Genomic DNA, 23,261 nt, shown 5'->3' with positions numbered 1-23,261 from the left:
CATGAGACATCATCCTATAGAAAAACAAATAGAGAATATATTCAAAATGTAATGTTAAAATACATGCACAGAACACATGCATTCAAAACCTTAGTTTTGAAATCTAAACTTCTCATTCTCTGGTTAATAAAACTTAATATTCCTTTTTGGAGAAGGAAATGGCAACCTACTCCAGTGTTGTTGCTTGGAGAACCCCATGGACAGAGGAGCCTGGTGGGTTACAGTCCATGGGGTTGCAAAGAGTCGGACACGACTGAGTGACTAACACAACAAGTTCCTTTATCGTTTTCAGCATTAAGTCAAATGGATTATTTTAGCAATCCAATCCACAAAAGAGCAACACAGATCATCTCAAGTGGTGCTATAAAGAAGTAATTTCTTTTGCAAATTTTCCAAATATTCCACAATAGCCATGGACAACTTTTTAACTGACAAGGTTTTTTAAAGCTTAACTCTGGACCTTGCATTTGTATGGCTATAAAACTATACTGATTAACTACAATAAAACGAACTAAAACAATACAGGAAGCAAAGATGTCAAAGGTTAAGAAAAAAAAAAACAACCCTTATGGGGGGGAGGGATAAATTAGGAGTTTGGGATTAGCAGATAAAAACTATTATTTATAAAATATTATACACACACACACACCCCCATATAGCACAGGGAACTATATTCAATATCCTATAATAACTTATAATGAAACAGAATATGGTAAAGAATATGTATGTATAACTTAGTACACCAGAATCTTACACAACACTGTAAATCATCTATACTTCAATAAAAAATGTTTCAGAAAAAAAAAAACACCTCATATATTATGGAGTAATATTACCAATTCTCGTTTCTTTTTACTGTAAATGTTATTCTAAATTAACAATAATAAGAAACACTTGAATTTACAAATAGATCTGGCCTGAAGATTTTAGCTTTTTAATGTTAGACATAACTTGGTAAAAAGTTGTTTTGACCTAAGTTTCTAATAAAATATGAAGGAATAGAGTGCATTTACTCCAAATCTGAAACCTCAAATTCAAACCATATCTTACTTGAAAATGTCAAAAGTCTATTAAAGATTTTGAAAACCCACAAGAAACAAACATGTTTTAAAACATGGAATTACATGCTTTTTTAATTGGTTTTCAGCAGCATGGGTAAATGAATGACACTGATGCTTAGGGGAGAAAAGTAGAAAGAAAAAAAAATTAACCAGTAGCTTTTTATCACCATTCTTTAATAGCTGACATCTTAAGATGTTTCTGAAATGAACAAATTAAAGGTATTGTAAATAGCAATCTGAATAGTCAACAGTAACTTTCTTATAGTCTTATCAACTGAAATAATAGAACTTTAAACGTGACTTAGCTTTCTACCTTGTCACATTAAACCATAATCTTCTGTTACCCATTCATTTCTTGAGTGCCTGCCTTTACGCGCCAGGTGTGTGATCTAAGTTTTCAAGTAGAGTTATTATTCAGGTTATGTCACTCTATTTACTTGTCAACAGTAGTTAGAGCAGGACCTTAAAGAGGTCAAAATTAAATTAATATTTCGATCCAAAATGATTGTAAAACATACCAAGGTCATGAAACAAAACATTACTGAGACAAGTTCAATGCTTAAAATACTCTTTCAAGGATAAGCGATAATATATACATGCATTTAGAGATATATACATTGGATTGTGGTCGCTACTCTTGACAAATCTTCTCTTCAGATGCACTTACAAATTCATGATAACACCACTGATATAGGACTTTCTAAAAGCTTTTAAAATCCTAGTTAGGAGATAAGTGACTTGCCACACAGTAAGACAGAAAAACAACTGATATACATTGTTAATTTTTTCAAGTAATGTTATGTACAGTTTTATTGCCAGTATATGCACAACAGTAAGCATAGAACTATAAATACACAATGTAATTAACAGTAGAAAACAAAATTGTTACAGGTAAGGGGGGGGGGGGTGATGTAGAGAAACTATTTTCCTGCTGCTAGAACAAAAACAAAGGAAGGTAAAAGCCTATGACAAATCATCCATTCAGTACTCTTGTCTTAAATTCTTTACATACATTTCTACATTTTTTTTTCAATTAAACAAAGAAAGTACAGATAACTCTGTTAACAATAGCAAATTGCTTCCCTAATAGCCATTTGCCTTTCCAGTCAAATTCACTTTATGTTAAGATCAAAAAAAAAAAGTCAAGGTAAGAAATCATTAGTATCCTGGTTCCATATGATCTAATCTGCCTTTCACCAAAAACCGGTAATTTTTTAAAGTTGGCTGCACATGAAAATAAGAGGTGTAGCAAAAGGTGATTAAAAAATTTGCTAAAAAGTAACAGAAAATCACCCTTTATTAGTAGTTTTCCAAAAGACACTATATAGGCAGCAGCTCAGTTAAAAGTATTAGCCCTGAAGAGGTAGAGAATTTGAGCCCATTACATGAAGATAATAATAGCCTTGGCACCATCTTCTCTCTCATCAGGATCAATGTTTTCAAGTAAGACAATTTCATGGCAAAAGGAAACCAGGTTCCACCATATAAAGAAAAGGTGCTGGTCGACTCCCATTCGCGATCATCAGTTTGTTCGTTAAATGAGAAACAGAAGACGGTCAAGGACACACATGCACTTGCTTTCTTTTTGTCTGTTTCCATTATCAAGTTTATTCATAAGTGAATTTGATATCAATAAATAAAAAAGCATCATTCACAACCAAGATAAACAAACCAAAAAACCCTGCAATGAAACCTTCTACTTGAATAAGTAACAAGAAAAACACAGGCTGATGATTTGGTGCAGCTTTCTTAAGGGATCAGAGAGGGGACATGGTTTTAAATAAATGTGGCAAGGTCAACAACCAACAAATGATACCAGCTTTACAGAACTGGCTGGTTCTGTAAAGTTTCTTTGAGGTCTTAGTTTTAAACTACAGATCACCCCAAAGAAGTTGCAACTAACGACATGTATCACCATCACACCAACAGGGTCCAGCTGGAGTTCAAATCAGTCCTGCTTTGTTTCACATCATTTCAGTATTTCTAGCATAGGACATGATACGGAACAAAACTTAAAGTAGCAATAAAAATACTATTCTGCATTTGAATAAAGGCCAAAAAAAAAATGTTTTAGACTGTTAAACTTTAAAGCTTTAAGCATTCCTGTTTAACCAGCATTAAAAAAAAAAAAAAATTATACAATTGTAACACTGGCAAAGGTTAATGGGAAGACAAAGAAGTACAAACGTGTGAAATGATGAGTTAGATTAAAAATTACTTTGTATTGATCAACTGATGTTAATACTGCTTCTTCTTGAATTTGGAACAACTATTGTAAAAGTTACATGCAGACTGAGGATAGTCCTCTGTTACGGAAAATACAAAACAAAACAAAAAACTAAAACTGGGAAACAGTGGTAAGTTTCAAAAGATGTATCTGAAAATTTCCTTTCATTGATGAGGGTGGTCTGTCTGTCCTTTCTTTGAGAGACCTGGTTCACTTCTGTCAGCTTCACTAACTTTGTCCGGAAACGTCAGTAGTGGGGTCAACTCCTCCAGAACCTGTCTGTGCACGTTTGATGTACAGATTCAGTAGCTTCATCTGCAGATTCAAGCCAAACACATGTCATTTGAGCAAGCTGCTCTAAATTATCCTGAGATGCTCATTAAAAAAAATTATACACATATGCAAGCTTCAAAAGGTATTTTAGACTGAGGAGTTATTATAATGCACTAGTTATTGTTGATAATTAAGAATTAAAAAAAAATTTAAGTCTTAGTTTTGTTCATGACTGAGTATTCTAGCATGCCTTTTCAAAAACTGTTAAAGTGATTAACATATAACACTTAAAGAAGTCACCATTAGGACAAAAATGGTAAACATTTGCGCATTATGTGCTATACAATATGCTGCCTTACATTCTATCTTTTTATCTTCACAACATTTTAGAGATGAGGAAATTGAGATTCAGGATGTACCATCCCTGCCGAAGGTCAAAAGGGTAGAGAGCAGTGGGCCAGGAGATGAAATTAGGCTCTTGGGTTCCAGCACCGAAGATCGCAGACAACTATGTCATTACTCTCCTAACAGGTATGTTTTTGACTTCTCTGTCATTTTGCAGTCTGTACTGTATGAGATCATATTTTTACAGTTTGGAATCAAAGCACATACAATTCTGTTTTTTACTTTTTGTTTTTTTAACCAAATGTCATTCTCAAATATTTTTCCCACCTTCTTATTGTCTTCACATGCAACATTACTACTGGCTGCCTAGTATGCTGATAAAGTGATGAATTTTAATTCTTCTACAGATAACTTTGGCTTATCAGGACCTAACTTTTCACAAAACTCAGAAAACTTTTTCCTCTGAAAACCACGCAGTTGTTCAAAATTTTCTTTTCTTAACATTTACGCTTTGATCCAATGGTTTAACCCAGCATCCATGGCATTCAGTGGCTCACTGAACCCTCTGAAACTAGGTGTAAAATTTTCTGGATAAGTTTATTTTTCTTGAGATGCGATTATACCCAAAGCTCAAAGTGGTCTGTAATATAGAAAAGGTTAGGAATCACTGCTTTAATCTATCTATAACTTGTATAGGTTTTAATGTAAGGTATACATTTGAGTTCTTTTTCCTTTATACGTATTTCTTATTCCCTTTTGCTACTTAGAAAATAATTTTGATTATAGTAATTACAATTGTTAGGATTTGTGGAAACTTTTAAATGAAGGTGAGTGTCCTGCTAACTGGTTCATAAACCATAATTCAACAATCATAGTTTATCCTCACCCTTTAGAACAGATTTAAGGTTTTGATGATACCAAAGAAATGAAGAAAACAAGACCAATGTTTTTTACATCTTAAGGACTAATTGTAAAATTTATTTTAACATATCAAATAAAAATTAAACATTTATGGTGACCATAGTAAGAGCAGAAAGAGAATGAGAACAAATATTTGATTATTGTAATTCATAGGGGAGAATTTAAAAAATGTTCTAGTGTTCCATAATTTGGTACATATAAATCCATGAATATATAACCACACTTTATTCTGTTTTTCTCTTTTTTTTGGCTGCACTATGTGGCGTGTGCGATCTTCGGCCCCCAACCAGGGAGAGAACCTTGTCCCCCTACAGTGGAAGCACAGACCCTTAACCACAGGACATCCAGGGAATTTCCAACTGCTACTTATTCTTTTCCCCTTTTTCTATTTATTTTTAAACAGTCATAGGGGTAAGAATTGAGTGTAAGAGTGGGAAGAGTGAGCTGGTGATCAGGAACAACCAGAAGCAGTAGACATTTTTTTCACAGCAATCTACCAACTATCCTACAAACCGCTGACTTCACTTGAGTGACAGACGGGAAAGTACAGATAGCTAAACTGCAAAGGGTAAGAGGACTTAGGCTGGATGCTTAAAGCCTAATTAAAAGTCAAGTAACAAATTACCCTTCAACACACATGAAGAAGTACATTTTGAAGAGCGCCCCATGGCCACCATCTTTAGGAGAGAGCAGCCCTACTTACTTTACTGCCAGTGAGCTGACTGAGATGTGGTTTTAGTTCATCACCAATTACTGCATGAACAGCCACCAGGCAGAAGACACAAGCTTTCCGAACACTGCTTTCCGAATTATCATAACCCTGGGAAGAAATCCTTGTTAGTACTCCTGCAGGATCTGAGAAAAGCACCATGGCACAGAAACAGAACTACAACTCAGAGAGAAGATGTTAAGCGTGCTGACGAGAGAGTTTTACTGACTGGGTGAAGTTAACTTTTCACCTTTTCAGGCAGAGACGTCCCTTTCCCTCCTCCCTTTCCCCTTGAGCACTCCCACTCCACTGTCAGCCTTTTTTATCAGGGTCTTTCTTATTTAGCCTGGTGAGCTACAATCTCTGGCTCTGAGGCCACCCTAGTGCCTGCAAAAGTCTCTGAATTAACCTTTCTAAAGCCTTCAGCTTTAGGGTATTTAGCAGCTCCTCACTAATGAATAAAACCTAACCTCTCTGGCCTAGCAGTCAGGGTACTCCTCTAATCCAGGCTGAATTAAATTAACATCTGGCCCATCCCTACCATTACTCTAAGTTATTTATCCAACAAACATTTATTCATGTCCACTACTGTATGTGTGACACACACCAATTATGTATATTCTGTTCTTAGCACCAAAGCACAGATAAAGAAGGAAGACATTTGGATCTTATCTTCAAGGACCTCACAACTTAGTAGCTGCAGCTTAGAACAGAGTCACAAAGCTAATACTATAGATGCACAAAGAAACGAATGATGGCATCTTACACACACACTATTTAATACTAGTCATTAAAATTATACTATAGCACAGTATTTATTAGAATGGAATAGTAAAAGGTTCCATTCTATGGAAAAGGTTCATAGTCTTTGATTAACTTAAGCAAAGCATGTCACAAAATAAGATCCTGTTTTTGTTAAAGAGTTTTTATATGTATGGGTTTGTATGCATAGACAAAACCACATTAAATGCTCCGTTACCACACTAAACAGTTAAGTTTTATGTTATGTGTATACTACCCCCCAACCCCTACACACACACACACACACACAGAGCTAGCTATCGGAAGTCTTTTGCTCTGAACACCCCAAGACAGCAGGAAGCTTGGTCATGACACTGGCCAAGTACCTAAAATAACTGAATCCCCAGTGTATCAACACAGCTTCTTTCTCCAAGTTTTACTGCTTACCTGTATTAGGCCTGGCATGATCTCTGGCAAAAGCAGGTTAAGCGTTTCCTTGGACACTCTCTCGATTACTTTTGTTTGCATTTTGATGGCAGCCAGGTTGATGGGGTAGTCTGCAGTCTGGATGATGGGACACAGCACTTTGATGCACTGCTCCGGGCTGATGGAAGTGGCCAACACTGATGCGGCCTCCTCAGCAGATCTCACCACCTAGGACAGAGGGCAATACTGAGCAGGGAAGTGATTCTGTAAAATGTGTGCTGTGTCCTGGGTGTGCACATTTCATGAAATACATAATACAAAGTGGGATCTGGAGTTTTCTTTGAAAACATGAAAGTAACTAAACGGATACATGGGGCTTTATTATATCATTCTTCCTTCTTCTGTGTTCTCTCTCTTTTTAAAAAATAAACAGCATGTATTTATTGGGTTACATTTTTGTTCAGTGCTGTAATATAGAAGGTTTGGCGATACCAAAAAGCAATTTCTGTGCCTGCAATCAAAAGGTTTCTATATATAAAAATATATGAATTTTGGGAGTTTGGGGACTATGTCTTTATTTTTCTGTACTCTCTTAATGCTGGCTTGGTTTAACGATTAAAGCAGTTTGAACACGATATTGTGGTCGAGTTCTGCAGGGGAGCGGAGGCTCTGTCCACCTAGACTACCCTGTCACTGGAGCCCTCAGATCAGCCATGCTGAGACCCTGCTCACTGTTAGGACCCTCAACTCCAGGATGGCTTGTGCCCCTTTTATCACATTATTACAGAATAAAATAAAAGTCATTTCATTAATATGTTATCAAATTAACAGTTTATTTCCCCTACTGTTCATAATGATTTTCTTTCCTTCTATACTGGACTTGGGCAGGTAAGACGCTGGTTTTGCAAGAAGAAAAAGTTATCTCTATTTTTATTGGACTCTGTAATCTCTAAAGATACTCTTGAAAAGATATAAAGATTACTGCTTCTGTGGCTATTTTTGGTATTGTCTCACTTATGCTCTCAACCTGAGAGGTTTAGAAAGGAAAAATGGACAATACACTGGAAATCAGAAGCTGCTGTTGTTTAGCTGCTACATTGTGTCTCACTCTTGCGGCTCCATAGACTGTAGCCCACCAGGCTCTTCTGTCCATGGGATTTCCCAGGCAAGAATACTGGAATGGGTTGCCATTTCCTACTCCAGGGGATCTTCCCAACCCAAGGATCAAACCCATGTTTCCTGCATTGGCAGGCAGGTTCTTTACCACTGAGTCACCAGGGAAGCCCCTGGGAAGTCAGTAGACCAAGGGCTAATTTTGGCTGTAATAGCTTAAGGATATCAATTTTATCTTTTGTAAAAATTGGTATGCTGCCGGCCTTATTTGGCTCAGAAGGTGGATAACTAAACTACAAATATTACATAGTTTTTTTTTTTTTTTAAGGCTTCAGTAAGATGCCACAGATGTACCACTCAAACACCAGCTGGATTTTTTAAAACTGGATTAAAAATCCAGGTAGATTTAAAAGTTATGGCACATAATACCACAAGATTCAGTCATAGCTTCTGAAAGGTGAATAACTCAGATGGTTTTGATTTCTTCATAGCATCATCAAGATTTTCTTACTGTCATGTATGTGAAATGTGTTGTTTCAGCGTGGTTTTAGCTGCATTTCCCTAAAGATGAATGAGGCTGAGAATCTTTTCATGTGCTTATTGGCAACTTGTATATCTTCTTTTAAAGAAGTGTCAACTGGTCCTCTGCTCACTTAAAATTGAGTTATTTATCTTTTGATTGTTGAGGTATGAGAGTTCTTCATATATTATGGCTGTTATCAGACATGATCTACAAAAACGTTCTCCTATGTTGTGGGCTGTCTTTTTACTTTCTTGAGAGTGTCTTTTAAAGCACAAAGGTTTTTAATTTTGATAAAAGTTCAATTTACACCTTTTCCCTTGTTATCTCTGCTTTTGGCATTATATCTAAGAAACTACTGCCTAATCCAAGGTAACAAAGTTTGATACCTATGCTTTCTTCTGAGAGTTTTACAGTTTTGGTTCTTGTACTAAGCTTTAACCCATTCTGTCTCATTGCTGTTTTAACTTTCTTTTTTTTTTGACTTGGCTTTTGCTTATGTCTTAGAGACACCTAATGCTCTCTCTTAGAACTGCAGTCCCTATTTGAAACTGGCTTTTCTAATTATTTCTAAGATTTTAATAAAAGTCCTTATGATTGTCTCATCAATGCCATTGGTTATGGTGGGGATATCCGAACAATGAAGTAATGAGACAGATTTACAGGACTTTTTCAGGAAAGCTGTCCTCAGTGTTTTATTGAGTAAACTCTTTTAACAGATACTTAGCTCCTAAAGGCAATTTACCACTTTAAAATAACAATAATTATTTCCACTAGTTATTAAAAAAAGAAATCCTATTGGTAAATGGAAAGTGAAGTTACGACCGGTAAACTCTAAGTGGAAATCTAAAAGTGAATGAAAGGAGAAAATAAAATCAGATAAATTATATCCTGGAGTTAGCCTATTTGGGATAAAATGCCATCATATCAACATTACTAATTTAACAGAAAAGAACATATTTTTCTCTTTCAATTAGATACTACCTTGAACATGAAGCAGTCATAAAGAAAATGCTTGCCAAGGGCACTTTCCAAACACATTTATGTTTCATACAATAATATCAAAAGTACTGAGAACAAAATAATACTTTAACTGTTAGATAACTCACCTCCTTATGAGGGTCTTTATGTGCTTCCAGTGTTTTCATGACAGTCAATTCTGCATAGTTTTTAAATCTTGCTGGTTGATGCCTTAGGATTTCTCTTAAAACCTTCAAAGCCAAAGCCCTGATTGTAGGCTAAAAAGAAACATTTTAATGTTGTAATGCAAGAAAAGTTATGACCAACCTAGACAGCATATTAAAAAGCAGAGACATTACTTTGCCAACAAAGGTCTGTCTAGTCAAAGCTATGGTTTTTCCAGTGGTCATGAATGGATGTGAGAGTTGGAGTATAAAGAAAGCTGAGGGCCAAAGAATTGATACTTTTGAACTGTGGTGCTGGAGAATGCTCTTGAGAGTCCCTTGGACTGCAAGGAGATCCAACCAGCCCATCCTAAAGGAAATCAGTCCTGAATACTCATTGGAAGGACTGATGCTGAAGCTGAAGCTCCAATACTTTGGCTAGCTGATGTGAAGAACTGACTCATTGGAAAAGACCCTGATGCTGGGAAAGACTGAAGGCAGGAGGAGAAGGGAACGACAGAGGATGAGATGGTTGCATGGCATCACCGACTCAATGGACATGAGTTTGAGTGGACTCTGGCAGTTGGTGATGGACAGGGAGGCCTGGCGTGCCACAGTCCATGGGGTCGCAAAGAGTCACACATGACTCAGTGACTGAACTGAATGCAAGGGTCTTAATATAGGTTGAGGGAACGGTAGAGAACTGCATAAAATATGTGGTATATTACATAATCAAGCTTTCACATCTCCAGCTGAAAACTACACTTCTCAAAGATACGAAGAACCACTAGCTCTATTAAAAAAAAATTTTTACTTCTGAACAATTGATTCAAATATGCAAAAAAAGTTGCACATTTGAATAAAAATTTATGTCAGCAACGTTTTTCCTGTGGCTAATTGCTCAAAATCATTGATCTACTTGGTTGAGAAGAAAAAGTATTTTATGGTAAAAATTTCATGCACAATGAAGCAGCAGCAAAGACTCATTTCCCCAAATGCCAAATATGTGTAGTGTTTGATTAATAGGCAATGACAGGCAACCCAAGACACAAAAACAGGCTATTGTTTATATGTTCTGCTACTTACCTCTTTATCCCCAAGGGTTTCAAGCAATAAAAGTAATATCGTTTTGAAGTGTTCATCCCAAACACTGAAAGATTCTTCCTGTGTCAGTTTCATGAGTTCATACAGGGCGATTTTTCTTTCTTCTACGCGTTCATTATGGTTAGACAACTCTTTCAACAACTCTGCAACCAGGTCAGAATGGTCTAGGGAAAGATCTGTCATATGGACATGATGTTAATTCTGTGACTTTAGAGGGCAACTTTCACAAGGATGGGGATAATAACTTTATAACATCATGAGACACAGACAGAAAGTTGGTTATAAAAAAAGCAAAGAACAATGACTAAGATTATTTTCCATTTGTCATCCCCAGAACCTCAATGCTAGCTTAAAACTGTTTATGATAAAAATTCATGAGAGAGAGAACTGTATAATGAACCCCCAATCATATTATGAACCCCTATCACCCAGACTTAAAGACTAAGATTTTACCATTCTTACATCATCTTTGCCCCCACCCCCACTTATTTTTCTCAAGTATTTCTAGCAAATCCCAAATGTATCATTTCATCCTTACTCACTTCAGCATGCATTTCTATGTTGTCATGCCAAGAGGCTCACAGGGTTTGGGTACTCCATTTTTAGCGATACCAATAGTGATCACTGGATTTAACCAGTAACAACTTGATCCCACCATTGTAAAGTTCTCTGTCTGTCAATCTCTGAATTAAAGATTTCACTTACTGAAGGGGTTGAATTAATTATTTTATTAGGAGTTAAAAATGTGTTGTAATTTTTCTGAGCGTGAGTTTGTCAGCTAGTGCTATTCTGATTACCCTGAAAAGGAGTTTAATATTTCCCTTTAAATTTCAGAGTCAAAAGTTTGGGCCCAGTGGTTACCAAAGAGTTTTCATTTGTTTCTGCTTTCTTTTTTAAAAGTGTAATTATGAACTCATTAATTTTCTGAATTTTAAGGACATGCTGGTTATTTTTCAACAGTCACCAGATAATGCTTTGAGTCATCTTTGTAGGAAAGACAATTCAATCCAAAAGTTCACTTCAGAACACTACAAAACACTAGAGTTCTTCCTAAATTCTTTTGATGATAAAATACATGATAAATTCAGGTTTTCAGGGACTTGGGCAGGCATCTGTGTGAGCAGAGCTTGTGCCGTAGATTCCGTTCCCTTCTAACCCCGTCTCTGGAATAAAATAACCACAGACCATGGTGCCTGAGCCTAGAAGGTCCACCTGGGTCACTGCCTCTCCAGGAAAGACGGCTGACACTGTGGAGCCATATGCTCTGTGGCTCTGCTCGGCACGAGCATTCTGGTCTTCTGGAGAGGGTCAGAGCCAACAAAAGGAAAGGTTCAAGAGGAAACTGCACGTTTTCCTAAAGTGACGTGGAGGTTGTAGTCTGCCAGATGGCTCACTACTGGTCCATAAAAATAGACACTACTGTGCACATCCTGCTGGCTGGTTAGCCATGGACCTAGAGATACCAATGACCTGACATCACAGATCTCAGGAAATCTACAACTACGGAAAGAAAAGCTCTATTTCACTTAAGAGGATTCAGAAATCTGAAGAAAGAAAACCAAGCTGAACTACCAGAACAGATGAATTTTTTTCCCCCTTTTGGTTGCACCCCACAGCATGGAGATCTTAGCTCCTCAAACCAGGCGTTGAACCCTTGGCCCCACTCAGCATTGGAAGCGCCGAGTCTTAATCACTGAACCTCCACACAAGTTCCCAGATGACTTCTATTGGAATAAAACTAACAATGATAGGGAAGGGAAACTGAATCAAATAAAACGACAACACTTACCAACTATAAAAAAGGAAATGTGTTAGGACAACTTTCGTGGAACTATAGTAAGAGCACTAAGAACCTCTGATCCCCAAACACTCATATATGACAGCACAAAATGTGACTACTGAAATTATAACTTGAGGTAATCTGGAAAGAATGAGCACTGAGGAGAACCAAATTAGGATTTTGGAAAATTAAGAAGAATTTTTAAGGAATGCAAAGCAAAATCATGAAAAATATGAAATTTCAGTTCAAAGATCTTAATTTGGAGAATAAAAATAAACTTATAATAAAATCATCTGTTATAGACCAACATTAGAACAATGTTGCTGGTTTAAAAAGAACTACTGCAGCAGGATAAATACATCTCTACGAACTCCTCAAGAATCACTCCTGAGAACTTACATTATCAGACTTTCAAAGATGTCAGAAAATCATTCTGATTAAGAGTGTATTTTATTTCAGCTGAATAAAGGGAAATCTCAAGAAAACGCTTTGTTTCAAAGGAACTCAGTTCTCTTCTTCATGAATATAGGCTTTGTAATTACTCTAGAAGATAATTAGAAATGATTTGTCACATATAATGGTCTGGACAGATGACTGACAGGAAACTAATTTCTGCCAAAGAAAGGACAAATTATTTATTGATAAAGTATAGCCAACTGTATTTCCTCTTCTAACACAGAAAGGCATTGTGGTTCTGTGAAAAGAACAGAGGCTCATGAGTCTCAGCAAGCCTCTCTCTCTCAGCCTTTGTGGGACAGGAGCACACTCTTAATTACTGTGGAGGCTGGGTTTTCTTATCAGTAGAACTGGAAAACGGCACCCACCTCCTAGGGTCAGAATGAGAATCTAGGTCTAAAACATGAGTTTCTCTTGAATAACAGTATTATCCTCACCAGAGATAGTATATATTCTGGAATATTACAGTCCCTGGTGAACTTTACGAAGGTCATAATTAGAACTGGCTATGAGTGAGTTTGACTTGTTATTTTGATAAATCTATCACTAATGTATGTATCTGTCTGTGACATGTACAGAAACATCTGAGTAAGAGAGATACTTAATAAGAGTATCTCAGAGTTTTAAAACAAATTTTCTTTCATAGAAACTCCCACTTGAAGAAAATAGTTATTTCCTAACAAAGGTCCATCTAGTCAAGGCTGTGGTTTTTCCAGTGGTCATGTATGGATGCAAGAGTTGGACTGTAAAGAAAGCTGAGCGCAGAAGAACTGATGCTTTTGAACTGTGGTGTTGGAGAAGACTCTTGAGAGTCCCTTGGACTGCAAGGAGATCCAACCAGTTCATCCTAAAGATCAGTCCTGGATGTTCTTTGGAAGGACTGATGTTGAAGCTGAAACTCCAATACTTTGGTCACCTCATGCGAAGAACTGACTCACTGGAAAGAGCCTGATGCTGGGAAAGACTGAGGGCAGGAGAAGGAGGGGACGACAGAGAATGAGATGGTTAGATGGCATCACCAACTCAATGGACATGGGTCTGGGTGGACTCCAGGAGTTGGTGATGGACAGGGAGGCCTGGCGTGCTGCGGTTCATGGGGTCGCAGAGAGTTGGATACGACTGAGCGACTGAACTGAACTGAACAAAAGTTTTAGATTGTAAAAACAAAAAGAAGAGGGGAAATTTTACCTGGGGCCAGGGTATAAAAGAAAAGTCAAAACAGCAAAAATGAGGTCAATATATTAAACAGGATAGTGTCAGCAACATTCACAATAATGTCAAACAAAGTCTTCACCTCAGATTTTAAAAAGAAAACAGACAATAAATGAAAATAACTGCTGCACAAAGCCTGGAGAAACTACTATTTTGGTTTAGTAGGAGGCTTATCCATCTTTGAAGAGTGTTTATTCAACATAAAAGGTCCGGCTTATGTTTCAGAAGTCAATCAAGTATTACACTGTGAAGAAATAATGTTCTCAAGTTCAGAGCTATTCAACCCAGTTTAGGTTTCAGCTAATTTCCAAAGATATTTTCCTTTAACAAATAGGAAACAGATGATCTTTAGTAAAGGAGAAGAAAATTAGAGTAGGGGGTGATCTTGCTACGCTGTCACAATTTTGGCTTTGTGATGTGATATTTGTGATATATCGAGTCTCTTTTAACATGAGAAGTTGGTAAAAACACAATTCCTCAATCTCATAAAATGAAGATATTTTTTCACTCATCAAAATTACGGGCCTGGAGACACATTCATGGTCAGAGTAAAGAGGGTTTCCACATGTGAGAAGGGGAAAGGCAGGCGTTTCAGAGTTCAGCCAGAACAGGAAGCGTGTCCCCATGTAGTGGCAACCAGGTGTGATCTGTCAAGAGCCCAAGCAGAAGAGCAGTGGGTGTCAGTGTCCACGTGGAAGGGGGAGCCCAGCAGGGTGAGGCATGCGTGTGTGCAAGTGAGGAAGTGGTGGTCGGGATGGAGAACAGGTTGCACACAGGAGGGCTGATCAAATAAGTAAATGTACTAAAGATAATGGAAGTCAGGCTTCTCACAGGAGTTATCAGCATGTAAAGAGAGAAACTAAAATTAATCTCATGGTGCTAGACTGCAATTGGAGTTATTGGTACAAACATACAGCTTTTGACAGATACAGAAATAGATATATATCAATGCATACATACTCCTTAGCTCTAGTCACTTAGAGGAAGTATATAACAAGTGCCCAAACTTTAGTCTTAAAAGATCAGTTCCTATTAAAGGAAACCAAGGATTGATCCTTGGACAAATGGCTAGTTCCAGGACTGAAGTAAGGACAGTGTAAGATTATGCTGTGTCAGAATGTAAGGATGGGGACATGTTAAAAGGACACAAAGCCAGCTTAAATGGGATCCTGGTGGTCAAGTCAAGGACAACTTGAGCATCAAAATAAATAATGATAATTAAACATTATAACCCATTGAATACAATAGGAAATTATGTGTCTATACGTAAATTATATGTCTATACTTTTAAGAAGGTCATGTTGCATTTAGTCTTCACGTCTCCTTCAGTGTTCAGTCCTTTCTTGGCTTTCATGACCGTGGCACTTTTAAAAACTAAAGGCCAGTTATTTTGTAGCATTTCCCTCAATTAAGGTTTGTTTGATGTTTTCTTATGATCAGATTTAGATTATGTGCTCTTGGCATCAGTATCACAGAGGTGACAGTGCATCTGTTGACTAACACATGATTTCACTTTGCCCAAGGTTGGTGATATAACCTTGATTACTTAATTATGGTGCTGCTCCTAGGCTTCTCCACTGTGAAGTTACTCATTTTGTAATTAGTAGGGTTTTTTTTTTTTTTTTTTGGAGAGGTATTTTAAAACTGTAAATATCCTGTTTCTGATTTGTTGTTGTTGTTCATTCGTTCAGTGGTATCCAACTTTTTGCAACCCCATGGACTGAGCACGCCAGGCTTCCCTGTTCTTTACCATCTCCCAGAGTTTGCTCAAACTCATGTCCATTGAGTCGATGCTGCCATCCAACCATTTCATCCTCTGCTATTCCCTTCTCCCGCCCTCAATCTTTCCCAGCATCAGGATCTTTTCTAGTGAGTTGGCTCTTCACAGCAGGTGGCCAAAATACTGGAGCTTCAGCTTTAGCATCAGTCCTTCCAATGAATATTCAGGGTTGATTTTCTTTAGGGTTGATGGGGTTTGATCCTTCTCAAGGAGGAACTGTATTCACAACTTTTAAACTTTTGCCTGTTTTGAAATAATACTTAAAAAAAAAAGCAACCCTACACATAGACACACACACAGATGGGCGATGAAGCAGCTGTGACTGCTGTGCATAAATAATATAAAAACAATTAAGTTGTTAAAGCTAGGTCTCAATCACCAGGCTGCTGGTATGACTCAGGGATCCAAGGGCACTTTGCTGCTATGTCCAGTTTATTCACACACTCCTGTTATGCTGCTATTGTGACTAAACCTCAACAGCATAGTCAACTACATATGATAGATTAAAACACACCGAAGTGCATAATGGTCACAATTTTATAGATTCTTATGTAATTTAGGGAATTTGGTATATTGTCATAATTTTGCCTTTGTGATATTTGTGATATATTCAGTCACTTAATATGACATGTTGGTAAAAACATGATTCATCGACTGCATTAGTAAAGAAATACAGAAGTGAAGAGATCTTTCTACTCTTCAAAATCAGAAAAATTAAAAAACAAAATTGAGAGCTAATTTTTCAGTCTTCCTAACAATTAAAGAAAGGCTCATTAGGATAACCTATTTTATACCTATCACAATGATAAAACATAAAAACACTTAAACATTCTGGGTTGCTAAGGAAATCAGTACTACTTAAACTGGCCATGTGTTTTGAGTTGGTAACTGGTAGTAACTCTGAAAACTTAAGACTTACATATCCTTTAATTGAGCAATTCTATTTCTAGAATGCTCTTAAAATTATCTGTGTATGTGCACAAAAGTTTATGCAAAAATAAGTTCACTGACAGCAACACTGAGGGAATAAAGGAATATCAGAAACTATGAATACCTAATCATGAAATCATGAGGCAGTGTTGAGGGGGAGACTTTCAAGTTTATCTACATTTAGTTACATATTACTAAAGATTACTTAAGCCTTTAGTTCAATAAAGAAGTAATGAATCACGTAATTTACAGAGGAAATATGCAATTCCTTATTATTAAAAACAAAGAAAATAAAAAAATACTATTTGCACTGTTTTACACTTTCTAATCAGTTTCTATACATCTTATCCAAACCTTACAGCATACTAAGGTCAGAAGGGCAGGTAAGATGGATCTCAGACCGTGACAAGTGAAGTGCAAGAAGGCCAACCAACCTCCCAGGTGAGGCAGCTTATTTCCTATATATTATGAGCTTAGACCCAGACTTCCCTTGTGGCTCAGATGGTAAAGAATCTGCCTGCAATGCAGGAGACCTGGGTTCAATCCCTGGGTTGGGAAGATCCCCTGGAGAAAGAAATGGGAACGCACTCTAGTATTCTTGCTTGGAGAGTTCCATGGAAAAAGGAGCCTGGTGGGCTATATAGTCCACGGGGTAGCAGAGTCTGACATGACTGAGCGACTAACACACACACACACACACACACACAGAGCTTAGACCTAAGCCAACTCCAAATCTTAATTGTACCTTTTCCCATATTCAATCCTTGATTAAAGAGTTTATAACTTCACACTAAAGAATGGGTATCCCTTTAAAGGGTTTTGTCACTCCGTATAAAAATTAATAACTAAATGAAAATGTAACTGGTTTCAGTTGTTCCTGGGAAAACTAAAGTTTTCTTGATTTCAAAGATGCTCTTAGGAGGATTAACCTTTTATTATGAAGAAGAAAACTACTGAACCAATAGAAATGAGCTCCTAGAAGATGGCAGAGAACATTCCCACCCTCAAAGATCCTTCCTTTTTAGGGAATTACACAAAAAGAACGCATATATTTCTTTTGCATCATTGATTAGCAGTCCTCCGAACACAGATGGGACATACCATCAGGAAACTGGTCAGCATCATCATCAAACATGGCTTCCTTGAGGGCAGACTTGTTGAAGGGACTGATGCTATCTGAATAGTTATATGGATTATAGTCTCGAGAGCGTGGAGAGGAGTGAGCAGGCATTGAATGGAGCAGTGAAGCCTTATTATCAAGGGCTGTTTGGCTTGAGTCAGTAGCATCACCTCCTGCTCTTGGATCAGACATCCCAGGGCCGCCACACATCTATTAATGGGAAGAGGAATGAACAGCAAATTAAATCATTTCAAATGTCTGTTTGAAAGTCTAAAAAGGTATTTCCCTACTGCTTGAAAGGCTATTTTGAAAAGATAACAAAAACCAGCTGAAAAAATTAAGTCACAGAAATCCACATGATGATGAGCTAAAACTTACATTCAGAAAGTCAAAGTCTACTAGAAGAGATGTAAAGAAACCATAGCCGTAAGGGCAAATAAGAATCATGAAAGAATGCTGTCTCTAATGATTCCTACAGTTTCCTTATTAAGGGCGGGATCAAATATATACAATGTGATTAGCAAGTTTCTCTATGCCAGTAAAAGATCAAAACAACTTTCATTAGAAACACAGAACAAAAAGCTCCCAGATTTCATTATTAAGGTTGTAAATTCTACAATGACAATATGTTAATAAAGTATAAGAAAACTGAATTTAAAAAGGCCTACTTAAGGAACAAGAGGCCACACAGGACAGCATGACTTTTAGAATGCTGCATGATGGAGTTTGGGCACATTAACATAACTTATCAAAATACCAATTACCACCATCAGTATCACCATTACCACCATACAGTGAGCAACCATGTGCTATGCCAGTGGCAAGGTGTTCTACAAATATTCTTTAAATATTTATTGTACACGTATTCCATGCCAGGCATCATTACCAGCATTGAGAATATATTAGTTAACAAATGAGAGAATGCCGTCTGTCCTCATGAAGCTGACATTCTAGTCGAGGGACAGAGACATTAGAAAATGTCATGAGTGAGTTACATATGTGGTACAGTAGGAGGTGACTCTCCTATGGCAGGCAAGGGCAGTATTAAAGGGATCTGAGTGCCAAGGCTGCAGGTGAGTCAGTGTGGTTAGAGTAAGATTCACTGGGAAGCCATTGCAGCAAAGCTCTGGAGGAAACTGGCCATGGCTATCTGGAATAAGAATGTTTAAGGCAGAGGGGGCAGCTAAGACAAAGGCACTGAGGCAAAAAGCATGCCCTGTACATTGAAGGAACAGCGAGGAGGCAAGTGGCTAGAGCAGAAAAGAGTAGTAGGGGATGATGTTGGAGAGGTAACAAGGGAAAAAATTCTACTGTGTAGACTGCGGCTTGTATTTGAAGACAGACTAAACAGATTTCCTGATGGACTGAGTAGGGAGGATGAGACACAGAGACAAGATGAGGACAACTGTGTGTCCAAGGTTTTTGGCTGAGCAACTAGCATTGTATCAACTGAGACAGAAAAGAACAGTTTGGGGGAAAGATCTGGAGTTCAAACAGGAAGCTAGATGTATGAATCTGGAACTCAGAAGAGGTCTGGGCTAGATGGAATCACATGATTTATTATACGCATAATAATTTTTTAAGGTATGCAGTAACATCCCTATTTTCCTTAGGCAGACATGAGGTTTACAAATGATATCTGACTAGTGAGTAAATGGCACACTCACTCCTGCCGGAATCCACTACTTGGCACTGCCCTTGCTACTCTAGGAGGGAAGTCTCAATCATGCAGTGATGCCTCCTTACCTCTTACTGCTACCACACTCAACTTGTGAGGCAGGGAACCTCAAATACGAGTAGTAAGCAGGGTTTTGGCATTCAGTTTTCTGGCGCATCTGCCATGTAGGCATGGGGAGAAAAACAATAGCAGGAAAGAAGTCAGGAGGCAGAGAAGGCGGCCCTTTAGAGATCTGCTAAGGTGCTGCAGTGTTCCACAACTGTGCAAACACTGAGAAACCAAAGATTCCACAGGAAATGGTGGGGTAGCTTGTTCTTAGAAAAGTCTAAGATGTCAGAGAAAAGTCGAAGTAGAGTAGAAATATCAACAGCTCTTTATATAGTGGCAGAAATAACAAACTGAACAATAATATTCACAATGTTAGAAAGATGAGTCATAACATTCTTAACTAGAACCACATAAACTGATGAAAATACCACCACACTGAACAGGAATTTTCAAAAAGTCTAAACACTTTATTTTGTCGATGTTCTGGTCCTCCGCTCTTTCATAACGCACGTGCTTTCGTAACTACACTGGCTTTCGTCCTGGTTCTCAGCTGGACAAAGCCTGCTCCCATCTAAGTGTCTCTGTGCCTGCTATTTCCTTAATGGAATTCTCCTCTCCTAGATCTTGTATGGCTCTCTTTGGGTCTCAGTGCAAATGTCATCTTTCCTACAGCACTAATCTCTATCCGAAACTCCACAAGGAACTTGAGGGCAGCATCTATCTATGCCTTGTAAATCTAAGACTCAGAACAGAGCCTGGAGCAAGGTAGGTACTCAGTAAATACTGAGCAATTGACTCCTGGAAGTTTATATCTGAAAGTGACAGAAAGAAAAGTTTAAAAACAAAATAATTGACTCCTGGAAGTTTATATCTGAAAGTGACAGAAAGAAAAGTTTAAAAACAAAATTAAACTCTTAATGAAAACGTGTAGAATGTAAGAATATTCAAATACTCACTGAATCGCCATCATCTTTTTTAGAATCTCTTTTCAATGGTTCATTCATATCTTCTTGACTACGGAAGCTGAAATTCTGAATTGCTTCAGTGACACCTCTAAGAGAGCTATAAATATCTTCAGAGTTCATATTTTCTGTGTCATAATCAAAAGCACTATGAAAAAGACAACAATTAATTTTTGTTTCTGTGTAGTTTTAAAATACAAATATATCTGAGGAAATGGCACAGGATGTTTATAAAGACAGAGTTAGAGAATGCGTATGTTCTAAAGCATAATTAGCGAAACAAAACCTGACAGGTACAAACGGCTAAAGAGCATGTCCCCCTGTTTGCTCATCAAGGGCAGTTTATAGTGACTCTATAAGGCACAGCCCTTGACAACTGGTTTTTCTTTTCACCTTAAGAACTTTTTTTTACATTTTTAAACAGCTGAGAAAAAAATCAAAACACATTTCATGACACATGAAAATTATATAAAACTCAAGTTATGTGTGTGCGTGTGTGCGTGCTCAGTCGTCTCCAACTCTTTGCGACTCCATGGACTGTAGCTCGCCAGGCTCCTCTGTCCATGGAATTTTCCAGGCAAGAATACTGGAGTAGATTGCCATTTCCTCCTCCAGGGGATCTTCCCGAAATTATTTTGGAACATAGCAATGCTGATTTATTTAGCTATTGTCTATGGCTATTTCACACTACAGCAGCAGAGTTGAATAGACCTGACAATGACTACCCTGCTGGCAAAGTCTAAAATATTTACCATATGACTCTTTACAGAGTTTGCTAACCCCAGTGGGTACTGCTGGAAGAGGAGATTAACACATTTTACACAAATATGTAAGACGATTGAGAATTTTTAACATAGAATATGTGTTACTGATATGAATTCTTTTTTTTGGCCACATCATGAGGCATGTAGAATCTTACTTCCCTGACCCCAGGGATGGAACCAGTGCCCCCTGCAGTGGAAAGAGAGCCCGAAGCACTTGACTGCCAGGAAGTCCCACTGAAATATGAATTCTATAATCAGATTCTAAAATTCAACTCAGTCTGGAATTTAGCCATCATAATTATCACATATGCATAGGCATGAAAAAATATGATGGTAAGTTTGCAATATGTTTTGCAATATAATGAAACATCTTATATAATTGTAATGAATATGATGAAGAATATGCTATATGGCTAATAACAAAAATCAAGCTGATAAGGACAATAATGGCTACTAAGCCATTTTTTTAAAGACCAGGAGAAGGGAAAAAAATGTTAATCCATTAATGAGTTAATTAATAACTTCTTCTGAAATATAGCTCACGTGGGATTTGCTCAAGTGTGAAAATTTCACAAGTCTCATGAAGGATCAATCTCAAGATCACATTTTTTTCCTAAGAAGTATACATATTGCCATTTTATATTTACCCTTCCCTATGTTTTTATTTTTACATTTTTTTGTCTATAAACTTTTTTTTTCTATTTTTAACAGGTGGTTGGCCAATATTAGATCTAAAATTTTCATTATAACTTGATCTCGTTTATATCAACTATTATAACTGAAAGACACAACTGGAAATTAATGGATTTATACAGCTTATCTGAGAAACAATAACTATGCTATTTAATGTTTAATTACTGCTTGCTTTTTTCCAAAAGCTGTGTCCATAAGTTTTCCTGTCACTTACAAGAAAAAGAATTCCATATCCTATATATTATTATCATCTAAAGGGTTCATTTTGGATAAACCTAACATTGTTTTAATTCGCTCAGTTTCTATGTGTCCAAGACATTTTAGTTAAGTAGTAATCAACTGGATTTATATTAATGTCAGTTTTTCTAAGAATGGGAATCTGCAAATACAAACCATGATGGTAAACAATCCTTTTATTACCTTGGAGATAAAGTATTCTGTGACGTATTGGTAGGAGAAGTAAGAGGACTGGACCAGTTGGCTGGTGACCGTGGTGTTGGTCTTGTCAAAGGACTTCCCATGGAACCCTGACGGACAAGAATCAAATAAACATTAACATATGACAGGCTCTTAGGGAAGCCATACAGTCAACATGTTGAACACATGAAAGAGCCAGATTTATATTAAGAGGTCATTATTTTATGTATTTTAAAAGATTTAAAAAAATTTTTTGTCTGTGTAGTGAGATACGTGGGATCTTAACTCCCCAACCAGGATCAAACCCATGGCCCTGCACTGGAAGCACAGAATCTAAACCGATGGACCACCAGGGAAGTTCCCAGATCATTATTTTACTGTTCTCTTTTTAAAAATTTATTATTAAAATTCATTTAGCTGCGCTGGGCCTTAATTGTGGCATGCAGACTCAAGTTCCTCCATGCATGTGGGATCCCAGGTTCCCCGACCAGGGATTGAATACATGTTCCCTGCACTGCAAGGCAGATTATTAACCACTGGACCACCAAGGAAGTCCTGCTAGGTCATTATCTTAAAATATTCATGTACTTATCTCTAGTTTCTGTGGGGAAAAACTTTCTTCCCATTCAGCAATCTAGCTCTTTAAGTTTTTTGTTGTTGTTATCCTCAGCTATTCCTTCTCCTAAATATTACAACAACAATCTTTTTTCCTCAATAATTAAACAAGATTCCAAATTAACAATCTTAAATTAGCTCCCTGCCATAAGCCAATTCCTTCCTCCGATCATTCAGTTCAGTCGCTCAGTCGTGTCCGACTCCCTGTGACCCCATGAATCACAGCACGCCAAGCCTCCCTG

The 23,261-nt window shown here is 37.3% G+C and overlaps 1 protein-coding gene across 1 annotated transcript in view; it reads right to left on the bottom strand.

The window, feature by feature from the left end:
• Nucleotides 1–1,105: 1,105 nt before the first annotated feature.
• Nucleotides 1,106–23,261, bottom strand: part of CLASP2 (cytoplasmic linker associated protein 2) — a 175,513-nt gene continuing 153,357 nt past the window's right edge. Inside the window, exons 30-37 of the mRNA XM_010835579.1 lie at nt 22,408–22,514; nt 20,525–20,678; nt 17,824–18,052; nt 10,547–10,740; nt 9,446–9,574; nt 6,725–6,931; nt 5,531–5,647; nt 1,106–3,603 (exon numbers count right to left, since the gene is read on the bottom strand). Of these exons, the coding sequence (XP_010833881.1) occupies nt 3,517–3,603; nt 5,531–5,647; nt 6,725–6,931; nt 9,446–9,574; nt 10,547–10,740; nt 17,824–18,052; nt 20,525–20,678; nt 22,408–22,514 (1,224 nt within the window). The 3' untranslated portion in view covers nt 1,106–3,516. The remainder of the gene's footprint in view (nt 3,604–5,530; nt 5,648–6,724; nt 6,932–9,445; nt 9,575–10,546; nt 10,741–17,823; nt 18,053–20,524; nt 20,679–22,407; nt 22,515–23,261) is intronic.

This window comes from Bison bison, unplaced genomic scaffold (assembly GCF_000754665.1).
Source record: "Bison bison bison isolate TAMUID 2011002044 unplaced genomic scaffold, Bison_UMD1.0 scf7180017864043, whole genome shotgun sequence".
Classification (NCBI taxonomy): Eukaryota; Metazoa; Chordata; class Mammalia; order Artiodactyla; family Bovidae; genus Bison; species Bison bison.
The sequence above is the reverse complement of the archived record's forward strand: the minus strand, read 5'-3'. Positions and strand labels throughout refer to the sequence as shown.